At 44.9% G+C, this 21,894-nt stretch overlaps 1 protein-coding gene across 2 annotated transcripts in view; it reads left to right on the forward strand.

The window, feature by feature from the left end:
- Nfkb1 (nuclear factor kappa B subunit 1) overlaps positions 1-21,894 on the forward strand; it is a 114,745-nt gene that overhangs the window by 42,862 nt on the left and 49,989 nt on the right. For both annotated transcript variants that reach the window (XM_040751747.1, XM_040751749.1), the window contains exon 7: positions 21,318-21,466. In XM_040751747.1, coding sequence (XP_040607681.1) covers positions 21,318-21,466 — 149 coding nt within the window. The remainder of the gene's footprint in view (positions 1-21,317; positions 21,467-21,894) is intronic.

Here is a 21,894-nt window from a genome sequence, read left to right on the forward strand (position 1 = left end):
GGCAGGTTACAGCCTGGATCCTGAGGAATCCAAAGGTATGATACCCCTCCAAATAATCAGGCCTGGCTCTTACAGACACACAGCTCAAGTTTATGCACCCTGCATAATCTAGAAACCCCAAGCCTAGACATGAATAGAGCCCAGGTCCAGAGGTACCATCCATTCCTGGCAGGAAGAAACAAAATATAATCCATTCATGTGTGAACTCCTGACCACAAATAAAACATGTATGCAAACAAGTCAGTATTATCCTCCGCAGACCAGTGAAAAGCAAGAATAAATCCCCAGAATCTTTAGACACCCGAGGTATCAGTTGTCTGATACATAAGTACAAAATAAGCTTGCTTGTATTACAGAAGATTTGGGAGTTGAAAACAGGCCGGGAAGAATAAGGCCAGGTATATGTTTTTCAAATCATATATCACTGAAATGGTCTAGACATTGGAAAAATAATTATCGGATGGGAAAATGGATAGTGAGGTTTCTTGGGGTGGAAAGACAGGTGTGGAGACTGGAAGAAAGGGTAGTCTGGAGGGTGAAGAGCGGCAGGTGTCTGTCTCAAGCCCCGGGAAGAGGCAGCATGAGTGCACATGCGTGCTACTCCGCTCACCCATCCCTGGCTGGTGTGCAGTAATCGACCTGTGGGCAGCATATTAAGGGTGCCAGCGCCAGCCGTGAAGTCACCCAGCACTGGGTGTCATGTCTCTCACTAGATTTGCATTTTATTTAGCCACATTGTTCATTGTGGCCAAGTCTCGACTTCTTCATCTGTGAAATTAGCATAGAAAGCCAAGTGCATAGAACATGTGGGTAAATTCTGTTGTTCAGTGACTGGTACTCAGTCAGCACTAAAACAGAATATGTCTGTTTTAGTTTTAAATTTCATGGAATTGAATAGTATTCCAAAAGCTTGTATTTGCAGGTAACACATTACGTCGTAGGAAGCTCACAGAAAGCAAGAGGGCAGGAAGAATTTTTAGTTTTGTTAGTCCCTTCACTGGCAGACCCTGTGCATCTAATTTGCACAAGTATTATGTTCATTTCCTAGGGTTCCCGTAACAAACAACTGCAATCTGGGTCATTTCTAACAACCGGAGTTTATACTTCTGGAGCCTCCAGAGTCCACAATGGAGTTGCCAGTGGGGTCATGCTCTCTCTGGGGGCTTCAGGGAAGACTCAGTCTGTGGCTGCTTGGAGCTCCCAGGGGTTGCTGGCAGTCCTCAGCACGCCCCAGCTTGCAGCTGCCTCTCTGATTTCTGCTTCTCTCCTCACATGGCTCTTCTTCCTGACTTTGTTCGTGAGTCTTCCCCTCCTTCCTCTCATAAGGACACCAGCCAGTGTGGTCACGGATTGCCACGTTGTGTAATAGGACCTCTTCTTGACTAGTTGCATCCGTAGGAAGTCTGTATGAAGATGATGTCATGTTGTGAGCTTCTGAGTGGGCACGAACCCGGGAGGCGCTCTTCGGCTCACTCGCTGCAAGCGCCATGCGCACCGGCTAAGCGGCACCCCAAGGGTGTGTGGTGAAGGTCATGTCGCTCCTACAGCGTTCAGAAGGCGACTCACGTGCATCCATGTGCTCCCCTGTACACCTTTGTTTCACGTCAGGTCTGAGGGATTTGCTGCTGTCCTGGTATTTAGAATATTGTATTCTCGAAAGGGAAAATCCTAAAGTATTTCTTTATTGAGTAGATGGAGGGAGGGTTTGTAGAGAATGTTTGACAGCCGGCTCTTGGATGTAGCGCTCCTGATTGTAGCATCTGCCAGATTCCTTCCCACAGAAAATTCCAAGCCTCTAATGGAGTCAACTGGCTTGCAAAAAAAGAAGTGAGATTTTAACCATCAACTCAACTCTGAACTAGTCAACCTACTTCCAGCATGCTACTTCAAAATTTCATTAAAAAGTAACAATGTACAAAATCTCATCCTAGGTATTAGCCCAGTGAACAGTAGTTAGATCAAGAGAAGGTGATAATTTTTTCCGTAGGAAATAGGCTCTACACACATGTCACACAATATAATTACCAAAGATGTGCAGGATACGAGTAAACCTATCATGTGCTGAGGTGGAGACTTCTTATGATAGTTAAAGAGAGCTGTGGTTTAGTGGGCAAGCGCCATGTTTGAAAGCAAAACCGAGATCTCATTCCCAGTTGTGCCCTTGCAAGTGGTGGTACGATCTTCAGCAAGTTGATAAAGCTCTTCTTACTTTGCTTTGCTTATGAGATGAAAATAGAAGCAACTACTGCAGGAATTGTGTGTGGTTAAATGAATGAAAAACCAACCATTTAAGAAAAATGAAAAGCAGCTAGCATTGTCCCTGGACATCTATAGCATTAAATGCTTGTTTGGGACGTGTGTAGGCTTAATAAAAAGCCATGAAGATGCCTGGTATTTGTATAAGGGCAGAAGTTTGCATTGCTGTGTTAATGATACCAGTGTGTAGAAGGTAGCCAGCTGTGTACAGTGAACAAGTGATCAGTCGGTCGGTGTGCAGAAGCTGGGAGACTCATTTAAGGGAGCACTTATCCTCCCGAGGCCGAGCTAAAGGAGTCACCTGGACTGCACGAGTGTCCACCAGGCCTCCCCTGACTCTCCTGTTTGCTCCTCACCAGCCTCCTCTGCTTCTCCAACCCAACATGACTGGCAGCCAGAATAGCCACATCCCAGTCCTGGCTAGACACTGTAGATCTTTGGCATAGCACCAACCTTTTCCAGGTTGAAATGGGCTTTCCCTCCTCAGTTTCTAAACCCATTTGAATCATCCAATTGCAAAATAAGATTTAAAAAAAACTAACACTAAAAAGGTTTAAGCAAAATGGGCATTATTTTAAAAACTCAAAATTCTAAGGGAAGAATTAGTGAGCACCAAATTCTCTGAAACCCATACAAAAGCTTCCATCAGGCTTTTCTACATCTCTCGGGTCCCCTTTAAAGACCCGACAGTAGCCAGGGCTCACTGTGAGGAAGGAGCCTGAGTTTCCTGAAAGCTGACCTCAAAGCCTGCAAGATTCCCGCCTGCTGCCTGGCCTGGTGCCTGGCCTTTCTGAGGCCGCTGTGGGTCTGAGCTTTCCATGGCCTGCCCTAGAGGTAGCAGTGGGACTGGGTGTCAGGATTGGGGTAGAGCGGTGCCATTACAGCCATTCCCACACTCTGCCCCTGATTCTGAAAGTGAGGTTAGCCACTGGCAGTGAACACGTCGAATAAGCTGTTTGTGGATCATCAAGCAAAGGTCTACGTACTAGTAAAATGCAGGGGAGCCAGAGTCACACGTGTCAGCTAATTCTTCCATCCTATGATCAGCCTAAAATTTCTAAACTCTTAATTCCTAACAGTCTGTTATCCTGGATGGTTCTTCTCTTGAAAATGGCTGTTCCTTGCCACTCCCAGTGTGAAACTTTTGTTTAAAAATAAGCCAAAAATGATTTGTTTACAGATATCATTTGCCTTTCATAAAATCTCAAGAAACACAAACACATATATGGTGAAGAGTAAACCCCCTTCTGTCCAGGACGCCTTTCTTCCTTGAAGAGAAGGCTGTCCAAACTTCTTGAGTGCGTTCCCAAGCACCCCATGCATTTACAGGTTCACCGAGTATCTCTATGGCTGTCAGCCCATTTATACTGGCACAGCCAGTGCATGTAAGCGTAAGTACAAAGCTTATGCACACCCATGCATTCTACTGATCTATGAAACGTCCATTGCTTACTTTCCTCACTTAATGAATCAAACATTCTGCAGTACCCCCAAAGGCCTCTCCAAAAGCGAATTAGCAACCCCGAGAGCTGCCAGGCAAGGCCAGGCTCAAGCCCAGCCCCCTTAGTAGATGTGTAGTCTTGAGTTACCTTCTCCATACCTCTGTAAACCAGCATTTCTACTCCATCCCTCAGAACGCCGTTGGCGATATTAAGTGAATTAGTGTCGTAACGGGCAGTGTCTGGCCCAGGGAAGTGTTGTGATATGAATTTTCCTTTCAGTCTGCGCCGTCAAGGCTGTGTGGCTTTCCCTTGTTCCCAGGCAGCTCCTCCTAGCTGTTTGGGATATGCTGTCTTTTCTTAATGTCCCACAAGGCCAAGCTTAGTAATCATGATTGACAGTAATTTCTGACGTTGTGGCTTTGGAATGCTATGTCATTGAGATAGCTTTTTTTTTTTAAAGATTCGTTTCTATTTGATATGTGTGAGTGTTTTTGCCTACGTGCATGTAGTATTGCATCAAAGATGCACAGTGCTCATGGAGGCCAGAAGAAGGTGTTGGGATCCTGAAACTGGAGTTACAGTTTTCCAGTTGGTTGTGGGCAGCCACGTGGATTTGCTGTACGAGAACTAGTGTTTTTAATCACTGAGCCATTTCTCCAGCCCAGAGGTACCACTGCTCCCCCTAACTCCCTCCCACCGAACCCAGTTTGAGCAACCCATGTATTCATGAATGTGAGACCATCCACCGACGGTGGCCATTCATAGTCATCAGGATTTCTTTTTATAAATGGCACTCCATGCATGTGGAGGTCAGGGGCAGCTTTGCAGAGAGACTCTCTCCTGCTGCATGGTCTCTGATGGTTACTGCTGTGGCGCATACACCAGCCTCACTGACCCTCAGCTCCCAGCTGACTTCTCCTATCTCCTCTGCAGGTATGCTGGGATTGTAGCTGTGCACCACCAAATAGGGCTTTTTGCCTGGGTTCTGGGTTGCCGGGTGTGCACAGAAAGTACTTTTACCTGCGAGCCCTGAATTCTGATTTTTCAAACATGGCTTTATTTTCACTCTTTGTTGGATCATTTATTTCTTACATGTTTGATGATATAGTTTTCAATGTGATGACCCCTTCAGAAAGTCTGCCCTGATCTGTTTTCACTCACCAGCTCACATGGGGGATTTCTTGGGTACCTTCCTCATGGACCCCTGTGATACTTGCATGTCTGTCATGCTAACTCTCTTGCTCGTCTCCTCATTTCTAGGCCTTATTTCTTGAGGACAAGAACCATGTCTTATTAGTTTTCTTGCAGGAAGATCTACAGTAAATATTTTGCTAATCAAATTTCTTTTCATTCATTGGGTACTCAGTTATTACCCCAATTATTAATAGAAATATTCAGTTAATCTACATAAGAAGATGCATGTCATTCCCATTAGCTTTTAGTGAGCTCTTGTGGTATCTTGTTACAAAACCTTTTCTGTTCTGCCAGGGAAGTGGTATCCCAGTTTTTAACTGGGTTTGATGAACACTTGACTAAAACCAGCTTGTTTGTTTTCTGTCTCTCCTCTCCTGGCTTTCTGTACAGGCACACATATCTTCTAATTACTTTCTCCACCCTAGACTTTTCGGAAATCCAGGCTCAGATTCAGCTACTTGGTCAACTTTTGAATATCTGGTAGACTTACCAGGTTCAAAGAGGAATTCTTAATTCCCCATTTGAAGTTTCCAGTCTTAGAGAATGGTAACCCATCCCCCAGTTTCTCATAGCAAAAGTTCTTGGAGTTACTCTTGACTCCTCTCTTGAGCTCCATTTATAACCTATCCTACTGACTGTATTTCAAACTGTTTAGAATCGAATTGCTTGTTTCCATCTCCACCCTGTGAGCCCTGCTATAAACCACCCTCTGCCTTCTAATGGTTTCAGTATCCATGGGTGATTCTTTTCTCAATCGAATCTTACTAATTGATTACAAATTTGTGGTCTTCTGTCTGCCAATTGTTTTATATTTTTCTGCTAATTGGCATTTATTGTTTTCCACTTTTCAAAGTAGTTTTCTCTTCTCACTAATTAAAAATATTTTAATATAGTTTAAACATTCTTAATTTGAAAATACAAAATCACAAGTGCCCTGAAAAAGCCAGGGAGAAATGGCTCAATGGGATGAAACACTTGTCCTACAGACTTGAAGACCTGAGTTTGAATCCCCAGAACCCATATTACAGTGGAATGCAGAACAGTACTACAAGGCTGTAACTCCAATGCTCCTGCAAAGAGATGGGAAGTGGGCACAGGGCATTCCTGGAAACTCATGGGCTAGCTAGCCTTGTGTGCAGTAGGCCTTGGAGGAGAGAAAGAGACAGACAGACAGACAGACAGACAGACAGACAGACAGACAGACTGACTGACCGACCCTGGCTCAAATAAGGTGGGAGTTCAGATTTTAGAAATGCCCAAAATGTTAAGTTTATACAAATATTCCAGAACTAAAAACCTTCAGAATCTGACCGGGCGGTGGTGGCGCACGCCTTTAATCCCAGCACTCGGGAGGCAGAGGCAGGCGAATCTCTGTGAGTTCGAGGCCGGACTGGACTGATAGCCTCTGAAACAATACAGAGAAACCCTGTCTCGTAAAAAACAAAACAAAACAAAACAAAAAGCTTCAGAATCTGAAGTATGTTTGATCCTAAGCATATCGGATAAGTATAGTTCTGAATTCTTGTGTCATTTTGGGTACCATGGGCCATTCATGCCATTATTTATTGTGATGTTTGAATTGTGCTAGTCACCACCAGTGGAAGTCTTACATGCCAGCTCTCATGTTCTTTAAACATGGCTCCACCTACTCTTAATACCCCTGGTGTGGTCCAGGTTCATCCTTCATCTTCCTGTGCTAGCCTGAGATGACTCCTCTGTCCATGAAGTCCTGGCCCTTCTTAGCAGAGTGGCTTTTCCTAGACTCTTGTTAGACTAGTTTTTTTTCTCTTAAGTCTTGAGTTGAAAGCCTATTTCACACCTCTAAGTGTAGCCAGCAGCACAGGCTCTTCCCCTCACCCCATCCCATGTTTGTTCTCCTTCCAGTAATGCAAACCCTCATTTCTAATAGCAGTAATACCTATTCGGTTGGTTGGCCCTCCAATATTCCCAAACACATAGGGAGATAGTATAGTTTTAGAATTACTATGCTAATATCAGCTCTAGCGACTTAACAGAGTTGAAATTGTCTTTGCATTTTTTAACCAAAATTCATCTGGGAATAATCAACCTGAATAGTATTTTCTTTGGCTACATTTTTCCCTTGAGCAGTAGAAGACTATTTTGTTTATGTTGAATTTTAGGAATTTCCCTATTCCTGCTGACTTTATTTCATGGTGGTACGTATGTATCAGTCTTACATAACCTTTCATTTGTATGAGATAAACTGGACCCTTTAGAAATTGTTGTAAAGTCAGTTTGTCTTACTGTCTTGTAATCAAAGTCTTGACTAAATGGCTGTTCTAGAACCTGAACCCAGTAAACTCATGATGCCCCATTTCGGTTTTGGAGCCTCTTGGCCTTCCTCACATTCATGAAGTACATACATATATACAGTACACTAGCTAGGATAGGCATGGTGCTGGCTCTGTGGTCATAAGCATGAATGGGATTGTTCTCTGTCCCAGGGTCACAGGGAGTAACCAGACAGCAGACATTTATGAGATGGTTTTGGGGTATTCCCTGGGAATTATTGGAGGATGCTCTACAGTGGGGTGCATAAATGTCTGTGTGTCTGCCTACAGTTGGAGGAGGTCTTCCTTAATGGCATCTTGTTTCGACAGTGGACTTGAGTTGGTGGCCACACTTAGGGTATGGCTTCAGTGTGGGGACATGACCACTTATAAGGAAGAGGAGGGGCTCGCTAGAGCTCTCTTGGGTTGTGGTCAAGGCATCCTGAAGGACAGAGGCTGCATCTTCAGGAGCAGAAGACCACCCTTCCCAGTCTCTAACGATGGAGCGCTTTTCACACTGGGTGTCAGAGGTTGACACATCACACTGTGTGCCCCACCACCTGTGCTGCAAGACTTCTAGGATGCGGAGATGACGGACAGAGACTGATGATGCCTGCTCTGGCCCTTCAGAGAGTAACAGGCTCTTCTGAGCTGGTGAGGTCATCTTGGAGAGATCAGCACCGGGGATGACTCCTGACCATTTCAATATATGTTTTCTCCTTGACATCTTCTTCTCGATTTTTTGACAAGAAGTGATCGATAACAAATACTTTAAAATCAAATCAGTCTTGAAAGCTGGAGCTGAGTCCCAAATTCTAAAGCTTTGATGCTGGACAGAGGTCCACAGGGCAGAGAGGTGAATCCACAGCAGAGCTCGCAGAGAGTGGAGCTGACACACTCAGCTGTCAAACCGGTCACTCCTCACTAGGTGACATCAAAGGGTACTAAGAGTAGGTGTATAAGCCCCAAGAGGTGACGGTCTCAAGCCTACCCTGTTGAAAGATCACACCAGAAGTGTGTGCAGCGTGCTGGGAAAAGCGTAGAAATGAACTGAGTGGGTTCAGATCCGACTATGAAGCGCTCAAGCCTTCCTCTTACGAGGAGCAGTTACTGAGCCTGGGAATAGTTACAGCTTACAGGACAGAACTAGTGCCCTCAAGTGTTTGAATAGCTGCCATAGGGGAAGATAAAATGTGCTCTGTGGTCACAAGGGAGAAAACTAAGGAACGATGCGTTGAAGTCCCAGAAGACAAAGGTTTATGGGAATCACAAGTGACACAGGACTGAGTGAGTTTGTTGTCACTGCAGTGGCTCAGAACTAACCTGGAAGGGAGGGAAGCTGAGCGACCTGGAGCTCTACACTTGGAGAATCTGCAGCTCTCGCACTCTTTTTCATATGCTTTTAGAAAGATTTTTCCTTAATAAATCATAACTTTATAGCAAGGGCTAGTCAAGATTTGGTTACAGGGAAGGTACACTTTTCTGATAGGAGAAAACAATAGATGCTCATGTCTTGCCATTTTCTCCAAGGCTCAAAGTGCATGGCTTACTTCTTACACTGTGTCGTTTTTTTAACACAGGCTGAACAATTTAGTTACAACTTGAAAGGGTTTGGTTTGGTTTGGTCTAGAAAGACCAGGTATAAAGTGATGCCATTTTTTCAGATCACTTGCTGATGTTATCCTAGAGATCAGTAGAAATTTTGGTGTCCTCCTTCCTCCTTTTGTTTACATCACGCTGTGTGGAGAGCACACTGTTTTGGTTAACCTCAGTCTGACACTAAGATTGTCATTTCTCTTTTGCCGTGCTCCTGTCTGGGGGCGGAACATGACCGATGAAGTGTCACCAAGAAGTAAAACAAAATTTCCCAGGTCTACTCACTTGTAATTCTCCTTATTTAGTAGGGGTTTTCCACAGGAAATCGCAGAAGAGCTGAAGTGCTCTTTGTCTTTTCTACTTTCCTGCTCCTTTTCTTCTTCCCAGAGTGGCCTAATGCCCCTGGCAACCCAGCTGTGTTTACCATGGAACAAGCTACGTTCTACTCAGACTGAGGTCCCTGGGGTCTGCCCGTCACTTAGAGCTTCTCTACGGTGGACTTCTGTGGAGGTGGTAGGGTTGGTTTTCTAAACAAGAAAAAATCTAGACGGGCTGGAAAGATGGTTCAGCACTTAAGAGCACACACTGCCCTTGCAGAGGGCCCAGGTTCAGTTCCCAACACCCATATCAGGCAGCTCACGACTACCTGTAACTCCAGGTCCAGGGATCCAACACACTCTTCCAGTAGCTGCACTCCTGTGCACATACACAGTCACACAGATATACACAATTTAAAATAAAATAAAGCCTTCAAGAATCAGGAAATATGTGCCCATAGCATGATCATATGTTACTAAGAAAAAATAAGTCAGCGATATTTAATCCCAAATACATTTAGACATTGTAGAATCAAAAAATATTCCTACTTATCCCAAATTAAGTTAGGATCAAAATCATTTTAAGGGACGTCTGGAGAGATGGCTCAGTAACTAGAGCTCTTGACTGCTCTTGCAGGAGACCCAGGCTTAGCTCCCAGCACCCACATGACAGTTCCCAACCATCTGTGATTCCAGGAGACCTGACACCCTCTTCTGGCCTCTGCAAACACAAGGCACACATATGGAACACGTACTTATGGAAAACACTTACATACATAAAATAAAATACATTTTAAACTATCATTTTAAGCTGGGCGTTGGTGGCACACGCCTTTAATCCCAGCTCTCGGGAGGCAGAGGCAGGAAGATCTCTGTAAGTTCAAAGCCAACCTGGTCTATAGAGCTAGTTTCAGGACAGGCTTCAAAGCCACAGAGAAACCCTGTCTTGAAAAACCAAAAAAAAAAAAACCCACTAAAACAACAACAAAAAACAAACTATCATTTTAAGACAATGCTAGAAATTTTATATGAATCATGTGTGTTTTCAGGAAATAAACAAGCCAGTGGTTTAAATTTTTGTTCTGGACTTACTTTACTTAATGTATTTTAGACTGCCTAGTTTTTAATTTTATACAGATTTTCTAAGATTTGTTTCAGATAGCTAATTATCTCTTTGTTTGCCTGTTGTCCCCTACACCCCATGATCAAGGCATTGCTGACATCCCTAGAACAAGTAGTTCCTATGGTCACCAGTGTTACTGAGAATAAACCCATCGAGTGCCTAGTCTCAGCCTTGATGAAGAAAAGTTGAAAATCATTGCCTAACATAAAGGTTTTTCTTTGTCTCTAAATTTTGATTTTCCATGCTATCAGAGGTCCCCTTGCAACAGGTAATTTGAGTGTTGATTGTATGTTTTCTCAGTTTGTAATTGCGGTTAAATGTATTCAAAATACTCACAATAAGGGTTCCTTCCAACTCAAATTCTATGTTGTCAGACCCTTTTTTTTCTTGTGTTTTAGGTTTGTGATCAGTGACCATTGTCCTGTATGTCTTGCATACATAGTTTAGGGGACCATAGCATTTTAAAACTGGAAGCTATGGTAGCTGTGGGCTAGAAATTTTACAAGGGAGGCATTAAGTGATTAGTGATTCAAACAAAACTATGGCAGTAACTAGGGACTAAGACATCTATAGCACTAAAAATTAATCTAAATGTTCTTATCTGAAAATTTGTAGACTTCAAGCCAGATCTTTAAAAAAGAAGTGTGTGGGGGGTGAGAGTGGGGAGTTAAATATTTTTGAAAAGTTAAGCTTTGGTAAGATCTGTCTGACACAAAATGCAAAATGCATTTGCTGTATGTAGACAGGATCATTCTCCCTTTCTACCAAAATGGAAATTTGTTAACAGTTTGTAAGTTTGAGAAAGACTCAAACTTTCTTCTTCAATCATGAAATCACAGTTGAAAGCAGAGTAAAGCTTGCTGGTTTTGGGGTCCTAGTTGATTGACCTGGAAACGTGAAGGGGTGGTGTGAAGCTGGCGTGGCCTGGTGTGGGAGGATGGTGTCTTGTGTCTGGAGCAAGGGAAGCCTGTGATGGGCTCTGCTGACGGTGACCTACGAGCTGCATTCACACCAGGCCTGTGGCCCAGAAGAGCTTGCTCTCCACCCAGTCTCACTTCTGTTTTATCTGGAACCTGCTCCTGATCATGTCCCACCCAGCCACCGCTCTGGCCAGGCCCTAGCACAATCAGGATGTTGAATTCTGAGAGTTTGTGAGACTTGAAGATGCTTGAGCATTTCTGCTGCTAGTCTCTGTAAAGGAGTTATATTTGCAAGTGGGACAGCCTAAGGGAGCACAAGGGTTTCACAAGCATCCTCATAGACATTCCAATGCTGAGTCTGTGTTCCTAATTTCAGTTTCCAGCCAAGGAGATAGTAGAGTTTCACAAGCTGGCTGGCTTCGTGCACTCACCTTTACTTGTACTTTCCAGATCCTCCAATCAGATTAATGAGCTGAGCCTGCCTAGCAGGGACCCTTCCAGCAATCCTTAGTCAGGGATCAGTCCTAATGACCTGTTGTTATCTTCCTTTCCTAAGACTGCCAGGAGCTGGTCACCACCATCCGCTCCCTCCTGCCTTACTCATCCCTCAGATCTTTTAACATGTACTGGTTCTACATCTTTGAAATGCACTGAGGTTCTCTTGAGTGCTGTCCTTGCTGCTCTGTACTAGCTAAAACCTTCATAAGAATGGCCTCAATGCAACCGTTTTGTTTTATTTTCAATAGGAGCATGCATGATCTTACAGCTCTAAAGTAAGGTAGGTTTATGTGATACTGCCATTCGGAGTGTTTATGGGAGGATTCCTGTCCAGGATTGGGGTGGTGTCTTGAAGAAAGGTGGGCATTTGAAAGCGTCCATCTAGATAGAGAAAGCTGTACCTGTGGAAAAATCAACAGGTTCAGTATAGGAATCTCAGAGATTGGATGGGAATAGCGAATAACAAAGTGTTCTTAAAAGGGACCAAATGAAAACATCTTTAGAAAGAAATAATAGGGACAAGTTGTGCAAGTCATTAAACTTTTTTTAAGAAAATGGACCAGAAATAGGAGTTTAAGTGGAGTAGAAACACAGGCTGTTAAGAAATAGGAGTTTAAGTGGAGTAGAAACACAGGCTGTTAAGAAATAGGAGTTTAAGTGGAGTAGAAACACAGGCTGTTAAGCCTTGTGCTTCAGGAGGATAAACCTAGTAGCTGTCTGCAAAGGGGTCTTGGGATGGAAAGGTCCATGGACAGCAGTTAGAAGAATTTTGTGATTCTTCATGAGTTAGACTTAGATTTCAAGCTAAGATGGATAAACCAAGGCAGTGAGAGCAGAGTGAACGGGTGAGTGCAGAGGTCAGGGGGTGGTGCCCTTGTCTGAAATTTGACAGCTAAGGGATCACAGCAGACGAGAAGCAGAACACTCCATATGATAAGAAGATTTTGGTACAATCACTGTATTTAACAGGAGGCAAAGTGGGTTTGGGAAGGAAGGTAATTAGTCCAGCCTTGGGCATGTTGAGTGGTAAGCCTGTTGTAAACAAAAAGGTATCCTGCTAATGACTGTAAATGTCAGACATGCTCATCAGGTAGTGAGAACATTAGTTTTGGTTTTTGATTTCTTTGGTTGTGTGTGTGTGTGTGTGTGTGCATGCTGTACTCTGCACACTTGTGCATGAGTACAGGTGCCCAGGGAGACCAGATCACACTGGTCCTGGAATTACAGATAGTTGTGAGCCTCTCAAACCAACATGGGACTACGAACCAAATTCAGATCTTCTGCAAGAGCAGTCTGCACTCTTAGCCACTAAGCCATCTCTTCAGCCCATAGATTTTAATTTAGTATCATATGGAGTAGATAACTCAACCCATAGTGTATAGATATCAGAAAGAGACCAGAGACCAGAGACTAAGAACCAAGGACCAGTGCTTGTTCAGAGTACTCCTGGGACTCAGAGGTGGCGGGGGGTGTCAGGCTGGCTTCAGGGCTCATCAGTGGGGTACACAGTAAGTGACTAGTGCATCTGGAAACAAAGTCAGGCACAGCCTTAAGCATTTTTTTTATCTGAAGACTGGTGGGATTAGCTAGTTTTCAGAAGGCTTCATATTCGAGGTTTTGCTTGGTAACTAGACATATTCTGGAACAACTGCTAGAGAGCAGCATGGGAGCAATTGTGATTGAGTCTCACTGGTTTATAGAAAACATCAGATGAGAAACCCATGGTTCTCTTTTCTGGGAGTAGCACCTGACTCCATGTGTTGGAATTAGTGATGGCCTTTGTACTTCAGTTATCAAGAAAGGGCTACTGTTTTTAGAATAAGGAAGAAAAGGGCATGTGTCTGTAACTAAGGGAAAGGGTCCTTTAGGTCCCTTGTAGGGGTGGAGAGTAATTCAGGGGGGGTCTAGATTAAACATTAAGGGCAAAAACAAGATCATTGTTCCTGGAAAAGGGAACAGACACAGTTCTCTGAATTAGTGACAAGAGTCTTGAGCGTCAGTGACGAAAAGGAGAAAGACGTTTGTGGAAGAGCTTGCATGCAGAGGCTTCTCATTAAATCACAGGAAATCCCGGCAGCAGAGATCTGCGAGGGCAACGAGAGATAAAGGAGACTTACTTTGCATCAAGAACTGTACTGTGCAGTGTAAACGATCTCCTTTTAACCCTTGTGAAACCCCAGAGATTATGTTTTCATGTTCACATTTTTCATATGAAAAGAAGTCAAAAGTTAACTTTCCCAGAGTCTGGTGTCAGCTGTTAATGGAGAGTCCAGGATTCAGAGCCAGTCTGTGACACCAGCACTGTGTTCCTGCTGCAAGAGGCTCACCAGATTGAGGTTGTGGAGGTACAACCCTGTCTCATGTCAGGACGGGATCTTGGGGGAGGACCCTCTAGTCTGAGGAGCCGTGAGGCTGGGAAATTGGGGTGGAACAAAAGTGTGGACCCTGAAAGTCTGAGGGAAGTAAGAAAATAAGCAGACAGGAAGCATGTGAGGCGGGTGCAGGAGAGGGGAGGGCTCAGGCCAGCAGCAGGCTGGGGCAGGAGGGGGCACGGGAAGACCCTGGGCTTAGCAGGGGAGCTGTTGCCGTGCCTTGACTTGCCTAGTGGTAATGACCGAAGAGTTGACTTTCCAGTCTTTTGACAAGACCAGAGTCCCTGGCTGGCCACAGGCTCAAGCTGATGTTGTACTCTGGTATATAATAATCACACTCTGACCCAGTAGCTTGTTGAACGTAAATTAGGATCCAGGGGCAACTTTAATTTCTTCCCACCTAATACAACTCTTAATATTTTAGTACTTTGTCTTCACTAAGTAATATTTTAATAATATCACAATTGTTAGTTATGCACACAGAAACAACAATATAGCAGGAATTATTCTGGCACTAGGGAAGAGAAAGGATGAAGGAAAGAAATTATTCCTCCGTTCCTATGGTTTTATCATTGTTTTTGGAGGGCGAAGGGGTTTCGAGACAGCCCTGGCTGTCCTGGAACTCACTCTGTAGACCAGGCTGACCTCAGACTTACAGAGATCCATCTGTCTATGCCTCCCAAGTGCTGGGATTAAAGGCGTGCACCATCACTGCCTGGTGGCAGCACCACCATTCTAATGGAGAAGATATGACATTAATATAGGGAAGATGCTGATAGTTTTTGGTTGCTAACATACAGAGAAAAGAACGGGAGAGATGACTTGGTGGTTAAGAGCACTGACTGCTCTTGCATAGGTCCTGAGTTCAATCGCAACATGACAACCATCTGTAGCTGTAGTCTCACGAGATCTGATGCCGTCTTCTGGTGTGCAGATGTCCATAAAGACAAAGCGTCCATGTACATAAATAGAGAAAAGGTGAAGCGGGAGAACAGCAGGGGAGTGAGTTGAGGTAGGCGGAGACTCGGAGAACTCTAGCCTGAGAAGAGGGTGTGCAAAGCCTGCAGGTGGGCAGGACATAGCAGACGTCCTGGACAGAGTGTCCCAGCAGACCACACAAGTCCAAATCAGCAGAGTCTGGTGTGGCTGCATGGGAAATACAATAAACAAGGCCCAGGAGGAAATGGGGATCGGATTCCCCCAGCCCTGGGACCTCCTCAACTGCTGTAAAGGCTTTTTGAGAAGAGAGACATTAAAATGTTTGTTTGTTTTGGGTTTCTTAACATGGAAAATTGTAACCATGTATACACGGAATTATGTGATGAGTCCCTTGTGCTAATCACTGAGTTTCAACCATTTTCACTTTGGAATTTCGAGAGAGGAATGATGAGACTTAGCAAGACCTGACTTGAACAAACCTCTTAGCACAGATCCTAAGGGGCAGGCTCGCAGCCAGGGAGTAGGCCTGGAGAGGCCAAGGACTGGTTAGATCCAGGAATTCTTTTAACGATCTGACTTGATATTATTTGTATTCTAATTTCTTCAAAAGAATAATTGACAAAGCATAGTACAGTAAGAAAAGTAAAATAATAAAAATTATATCAGAGATGACACACTTCCTTTTCTACTTAAAATGCACCCAACTGGCAAAAGGCTGGAAGAAGCAAGTATTTCTAACACCCTTTATCCACAAGTTTCAAGCTGCACTCCTGTGTTCTTTTGAAATCATGGATTATTAAGCCACAAACGGTGAGGATTTGTCACATGTTAGCAAAGTTTTGGGGCTTCTCTGAGGGAAACCAGACCTCTAGACATTTATGTCTCACATGTTAAAATTGAAAATTAAAGGCAAAGATAAAAGGAACAGCCTGGGTTAAGGTATGATGATATGAAACTCTCAGAGCAGGGGTGTATGCAGGCAGGGTTGTATGCAGGCAGGGGTGTTATTTGCCTGCTCCGGGTGAGACTCTCCTGTCTGAGTGGTGGCTTGCATTGTAGTCCCAGCCCGACTCTTGAGCTGTGTGTGCTGTTGGTCACTGTAGTAGGGAGTGTCAGGAATAGTGCAAAGCCATGAACCCTGCTGGAGAAACAAGTGTGTCATTAGCATGAGTGCATCACAGATGTTTCCGTGCATCCCGCCCTGCGTACACCCCCACACCGATATTCAGAATGGTTCCACAGCACTCTGCGTCTTGGCCGTCTCCAGTTACATCACTGGTTGCTCAGTCTGTCTAAACTTGGTTTTTTATCTGTAAGATGGGGGTACTAGTGCCAACCCTGCCTATCTCAGGGTCATCAGAAGGCCCAGATGATCTCCACAGATAAGAGGGAAAGAAAGAAAAAAAGCTTCTTGGTGCCAGACACTGCAGGCCTCACAGCAGGCTGCCAACAAATGGAGACACGAAGTTACACAGTGCATGTAAGATTGCAGAGCTGGGACTCGATCCTGGATCAGATCCGCTCGGCACCGGCTGTCGGCGCGAAGAGATCAACTTAGCCCTTTCTGTGCCAGCAGCTGTGATCTCGTTTAGCAAGCTTTGATCTCGTTTAGCAAGTTTTGATCTGTTTCCTGTTTGCACAAATAAATAAAAGAGGACAGTAAACTGACTACCTGTCCTCCTCGAGAGGGTATATATTACTAAAATAATCGTGTGTGTGTGTGTGTGTGTGTGTGTGTGTGTGTGTGTCCTTTTCTCCCTCCCGTACCTGTGCTCAGATAGGCACAGCAGAGCCATAGAGCTCTGAAGTGAGTTAGACTTGGAGAGAAATGACTGAGCCAAGTGGGACATGGGGGTGGGGGAAGACCGGAGTTCAGGGAACTGCCAGGTTACTGCAGTCATAGGAACAAGGCTTCCTCTCCCCACTCTGCTTCTTCCCCAGGGGAATGAGGTACCACTACTGACCCCACATGGCTGTTGTGGGGATTGCTGCCTCCCCTTCCATGGATAGAGGTGAGGAAGTAGATATGCGCACTATCTATGAGAAATTAACAAGCAAATGAAGTGAGACATCGTTAACCCTTACTTGCCAGTTGCAAAACCTACCCCACCCTGTGTCCTCCAGTCATTTTCAAAACAAGGACAGCAGTGGAACCTTAACAGGCCAACCTCACGAGGAAGGTCATGAAAGATTCAGAGTTAGGCCATCTCTTAAAGAATGGGCACCGTTCTGAGTGGGAAGGAGAGGCGGTCATGGCTATTTGTGGGACTGCTGAAGGAGCGCCTGTGGGGTGTCACTGAGCAAGGCCAGGCCTCAGGTCCGGAGGCCTGTGAGCACACTGCGCGTGCTGTCCACCTGCCAAACCGCCTCGTCCTCTCCCTGCTCCTTGCTTACTACACTCTACCTACAGATCAGCCCTCGTCTGTCATGCTGGAAGCTTTCTCTCACTTCCTGACCATGGCCAAACCCTACTGGAAATTCCTGTGGGGGAGTTCTCCAGGTCTTGTACCCCCTGGCCTTCTACAGTGTGGGCCACACAGGACTTTACAGACGTGCACAGAACAAACCGGTGAACTCAGTTCTCAGGGAAATGGTAGGCTAGATAGGAGACAGCTTGTATCTGGGATTGTTGATCCCCTCAGGTACCAAGTGTTGTGTTAACTGTCTTCATCTGAAAGCAGTCCTGTGGTTCTGTGCTATTTGTTGGGTTTTAAAGGTGGAGAAGCTGACACATGGGAATGTTAGGTGTCACTCCCCAGCAGCTGGGGCACTTGAACCTGACTTTGAGAACTTTTCACCTAGCCATACCGCTCTGTGTGATAAAGTGGGGTTCACAAGCGGAGTGGGGTGCCCAGCAGAGCCAGTCCCGGGTTCTGGGAGGCCACTGAGAATGGTCCCTTTCCCATTCATAACTGCCACCAACATCGTTTGGAAAGAAAGTCTAAGCAGAAGAGAATGGCTCTGAGTGTGATGTCTGTGTTTATGCTGCTTCTACTTCCTGTCAACATACTTTAGCCACATTTACCCAGACTTTTAAAACTCTTACTCTAAGGGAATCTAGACCACTCGCCTCTTCTTACCCCTTTGAAGGAGCAAGTGCTTTTCCATGGTTGGGTGGGGTTATTTTAGGTAAAGGCACGTGGTTGATTAAGAGGCACACACTGAGCCCACAGCTTCAAGATCCAAAAGCAGCTCTGGTCTGTGGACTCAGATCTTCCAGAAGAGTCTTAAGTTTTGTCTAGGAGGACAGGAAGTCAGGTTGTCCCCAAGAATGCCAGCTGCCACTAGAAGAGCATAGTATTTTCTAGAAAAATGAAACACAGCAATGTGGAAAGAGACTTCTAGGAAAAGAAGTGGCCCAAGTATTTTCTAGCCACTTGCTTCACGTGGATGTCTTAAAGATCATCTTGGGCAGCTGTACTATTCAAGGCCCACAAGTGGACGGTCTGACGTAGTGACTAAGATAGCTCTGTTGTGTTGTCCATGGCACATTGCCGTGAGGACACTTACAAACTGTGCTGCATGTATTCCTCACCACAACTCATTGACATTCTTATCCCATTGGACGGAGGAGACGACCACATAAGGTCACAGAGCCTCGAGGGTGGACTGTCCCCTTCCTGAGCAGGTAGCCATGCAAGGTGGCACCTTTAGTCCTCACCTGTGGCTCAAGGCCTACCTTGTGTTTAAGAATATGGTCAGCCTCTCAGAAAGACCTTGCTAACAGACACAGTTGCCCTCTGTAAACTTATTTTCAAGAGACTGTTCCGTGGAGAATTTAATATTTTCATTGTCTTCATAGAATAAATTTCTAAATTCGTAGCAAATTCCTCTTGGTCACCATGGCATCATAGATGGTGGTTCCCCCAAGTTATCATGTCAAGGTTTGCCTGTGCCGTACAGCTGTTCCCACACTTCAGGTGCTTTCTCTCTCACTCTGTCTCTGTCTCTCTATCTCTCTCTCTCTGTCTCTCTCTGTTTCTCTCTCTCTGCCTCTCTGCCCCCCCCTCTCGGAAAGTACAGAAAGCCCAGGGACCTCCCTGTTTTGATTCTGTGGTCTGTGTAAAAACCAGATGATGCCATCCTGACTTGGGCTCCTTCAGATGGATCACATAGCACATTAGTCACTGGCAGATCTTTCAGGTTCCTTACCTCAGAGTCTTCCCAGTTCCTCATTCTTGCCACCCATCAACCATGAAGTTGGTAGTAAGAAAAACAGGCGAACACACATCCCACCTCTCTCGTCAGCACCAGTGACTAACCCATCACAGAGGCATCAGACAGTTCAGATTCCCAAGTGGCTGGCCTTCCTTGCTGAGTTCTTTCTGCTTAGGTGGAGAGCTTGCCCGATTTCACCCACGTGAAGCCCTTCCTCGGGCCTCACTCTGCTGCACTCCTCTGCACACTCTCAGTTAAAGGGAAAGTCTCCTGTTTGACTTGGTGCTCCTCTGTTGATCATTAGCAGACTGGTTTCAGATTTGACCACCCAGAGCTGGCATCAGCAGTTCAGGGACTAGGATAACAGTCACCCTCAGAACAAATGCAGAACTTTTTATTCTTTGTCCTACGCTTAAATGGGAAGGCCTTTGGCCTGTTAGGAAAGACCACTTGCTGATTCACTTTGTTTTAATACCAGAGAGAGCTTGAAGTACTGTGCCTAAGAAATTGGTTCATGCTCTGGGATTGTTAAGGTTAAAGTTAGCCTAAAACCTTCTTTGAATTAGCTTGCTTTACCACTGTAGGGAGGCAGTCCTGCTGATGGCCTTGCCCTGGGGAAGGAGTATGTCTTGGTCTATTTTTGTTATGATAGCTGACAAATAATTTACATAGAGTGAAAATTCATTTGGCCCATGGTTCAAAGGCTGGGAGGCTTCAGTTTGGGCAGCCGCATCTGATGGGAACTCTCTGAAGTCTCAGGAAATTACATAACAAGATAGGCCATCCTGGCTTAAGTATCTCTTCCTCTTTGTGTAAGTCACAGCTCCATTGGATGAAGGGCTGGTCCTTATGGCATATTTGACTTTACTGCCTACAGATCCACTTCCAGACACCATAACTGAATTAAGTTTATAGGCTTGAAATAACTCATGAGTTTGGGGGTGGGTTCAGAAGCAAACAGCTATATTCCTGCATCCGGGCTCAGTCAAGGAGGCCTTTGAGGCATCTTAGGACAACTGCCTAGTGGTTAGAGGGAAGACCATTGTTCAGGGGTACCGTATCTCTTCTCTGGGGAGTAATACCAGCACTGATCAATGTCTCAGCTCTGACAATCAAAGGTTCTGTTGGGGAAAATCCACGCTGAGAATAAATCCTACAGAGCCCTGCCTCCGTGGAGTGTGGTCCCAGGTGATGGGGATGGTACTGGCAATAAGCTGGCTAAGGAAGGCCGTGTGTATCTTTACAAGAAGCTCCATTAGCAGATGCTGATGCTCCATGTCTATATGGGAAGGGCTTGCAGAGACGCAGTGCATGCTCTACAGTAGGTAGGATTTCTGGCCGGTTCTGACTTAATAGACTTGGAAAGGGGAAATGATGCCTTTGAGCTTTTGTCCTGGTGTGATGTTCATGTTGAGGCTTCTTGGGGCGAGGATCTATGCTGTGAAAGTCAGGATGCTCAACTAAATGAAAAGAATGCCTGGTCTCTTCTGTTATCTCGTCTTTACTGCTGTTCTCATCGTGTTAAAGATACACAAGTGAAAAATTACCTTACACGGAAAACTTAACTATATAAAATAAGAGCTGTGAAACCTAAGAATTCTCAGTCAGGGAGTTTGCTCTTTCATCTAAGAAACTTAAGAGGCCTGAGCACATACAGTGTAACAGTGTAAGTGTCAGAATCCATGGCTGAAGACTAGTTGGGTGCCCTGTTAGGTGACTGCGGGCCAAGCTATGGGCTTGCATGATTAAAACCAGCCTTCAGAGCCAAGTCCTTGAACAACTTCCTTCCTGGCCTATTACATGGTGGAGGGAGGACACTCTTTTACACATCTCCCTTACTCCATCAGTCATCCATTCTCTTGTCATGCAAGGTTTTCCCACTTTTTGTCTCCAAAAATTGTGGCAAGGATACAAAGAGAAAAACAATATTGGTTAGTAAGGAGGGACTACTTAAGGATTCATGTGTATGTGTTGGTCCAAGCTAATGATAAATGGCTTGCTTCCTAGATATATAGTCTGACCACATAAAGCAAACCCCACTAACATTTTGATTTATTTCCATCCTGTCATGTGTTCATCATATATTTTTTGAGTTGAATTATAGTCACATATGTGTACATTTACAAAATTTTATATTATGTTTATGCTCACTGGTTCCATTTTACAACAAGGTTGGATATACTAACTGTTACAAATGTGCTTCTCATATAGATTTGCAACTATGTGGGACCTGCAAAGGTTATTGTTCAATTGGTCACCAATGGAAAAAATATCCACCTGCACGCCCACAGCCTGGTGGGAAAGCACTGTGAGGACGGGATCTGCACTGTGGTAGCTGGACCCAAGGACATGGTGGTTGGGTAAGTGGGGGATGCGGTGCTGAGGGCGAGGGACAGTAGAATGTGGAGCGCATGCATGTGAAACCAATACCCTCTTTTCACTACTCAGTGTGCCAGGCCTGCGAAGGTCTCAGAACACACATACATACAAAGCCAGGAGAATGTGCGTGGAAAAGGAAAGAGGTGACCAGAAATGTGCACTGCCTGAGGCAATCCTTGCGTTTGTAGTCTTGGCCTCACAGGCGGGTTGGTTCAGTGTGGATGGCGTTATATTTATAGGCACTCGACCTAAGTAAGAGCCTTTTCAATGCATCTTTGTGCCACTTTCAATAATATTTTTCTTCTCCTGGAAATAAAAATAAAGACAAACAAAACAAAAACAAAAGTCCACCACCTTGACTACATAGAAATGGTTACCTAATAGATGCTTTTTGCTTCTTTGGAACAGG

The sequence above is a fragment of the Mesocricetus auratus genome, unplaced genomic scaffold, assembly GCF_017639785.1.
Source record: "Mesocricetus auratus isolate SY011 unplaced genomic scaffold, BCM_Maur_2.0 Super-Scaffold_100009, whole genome shotgun sequence".
In the NCBI taxonomy this organism is placed as follows: Eukaryota; Metazoa; Chordata; class Mammalia; order Rodentia; family Cricetidae; genus Mesocricetus; species Mesocricetus auratus.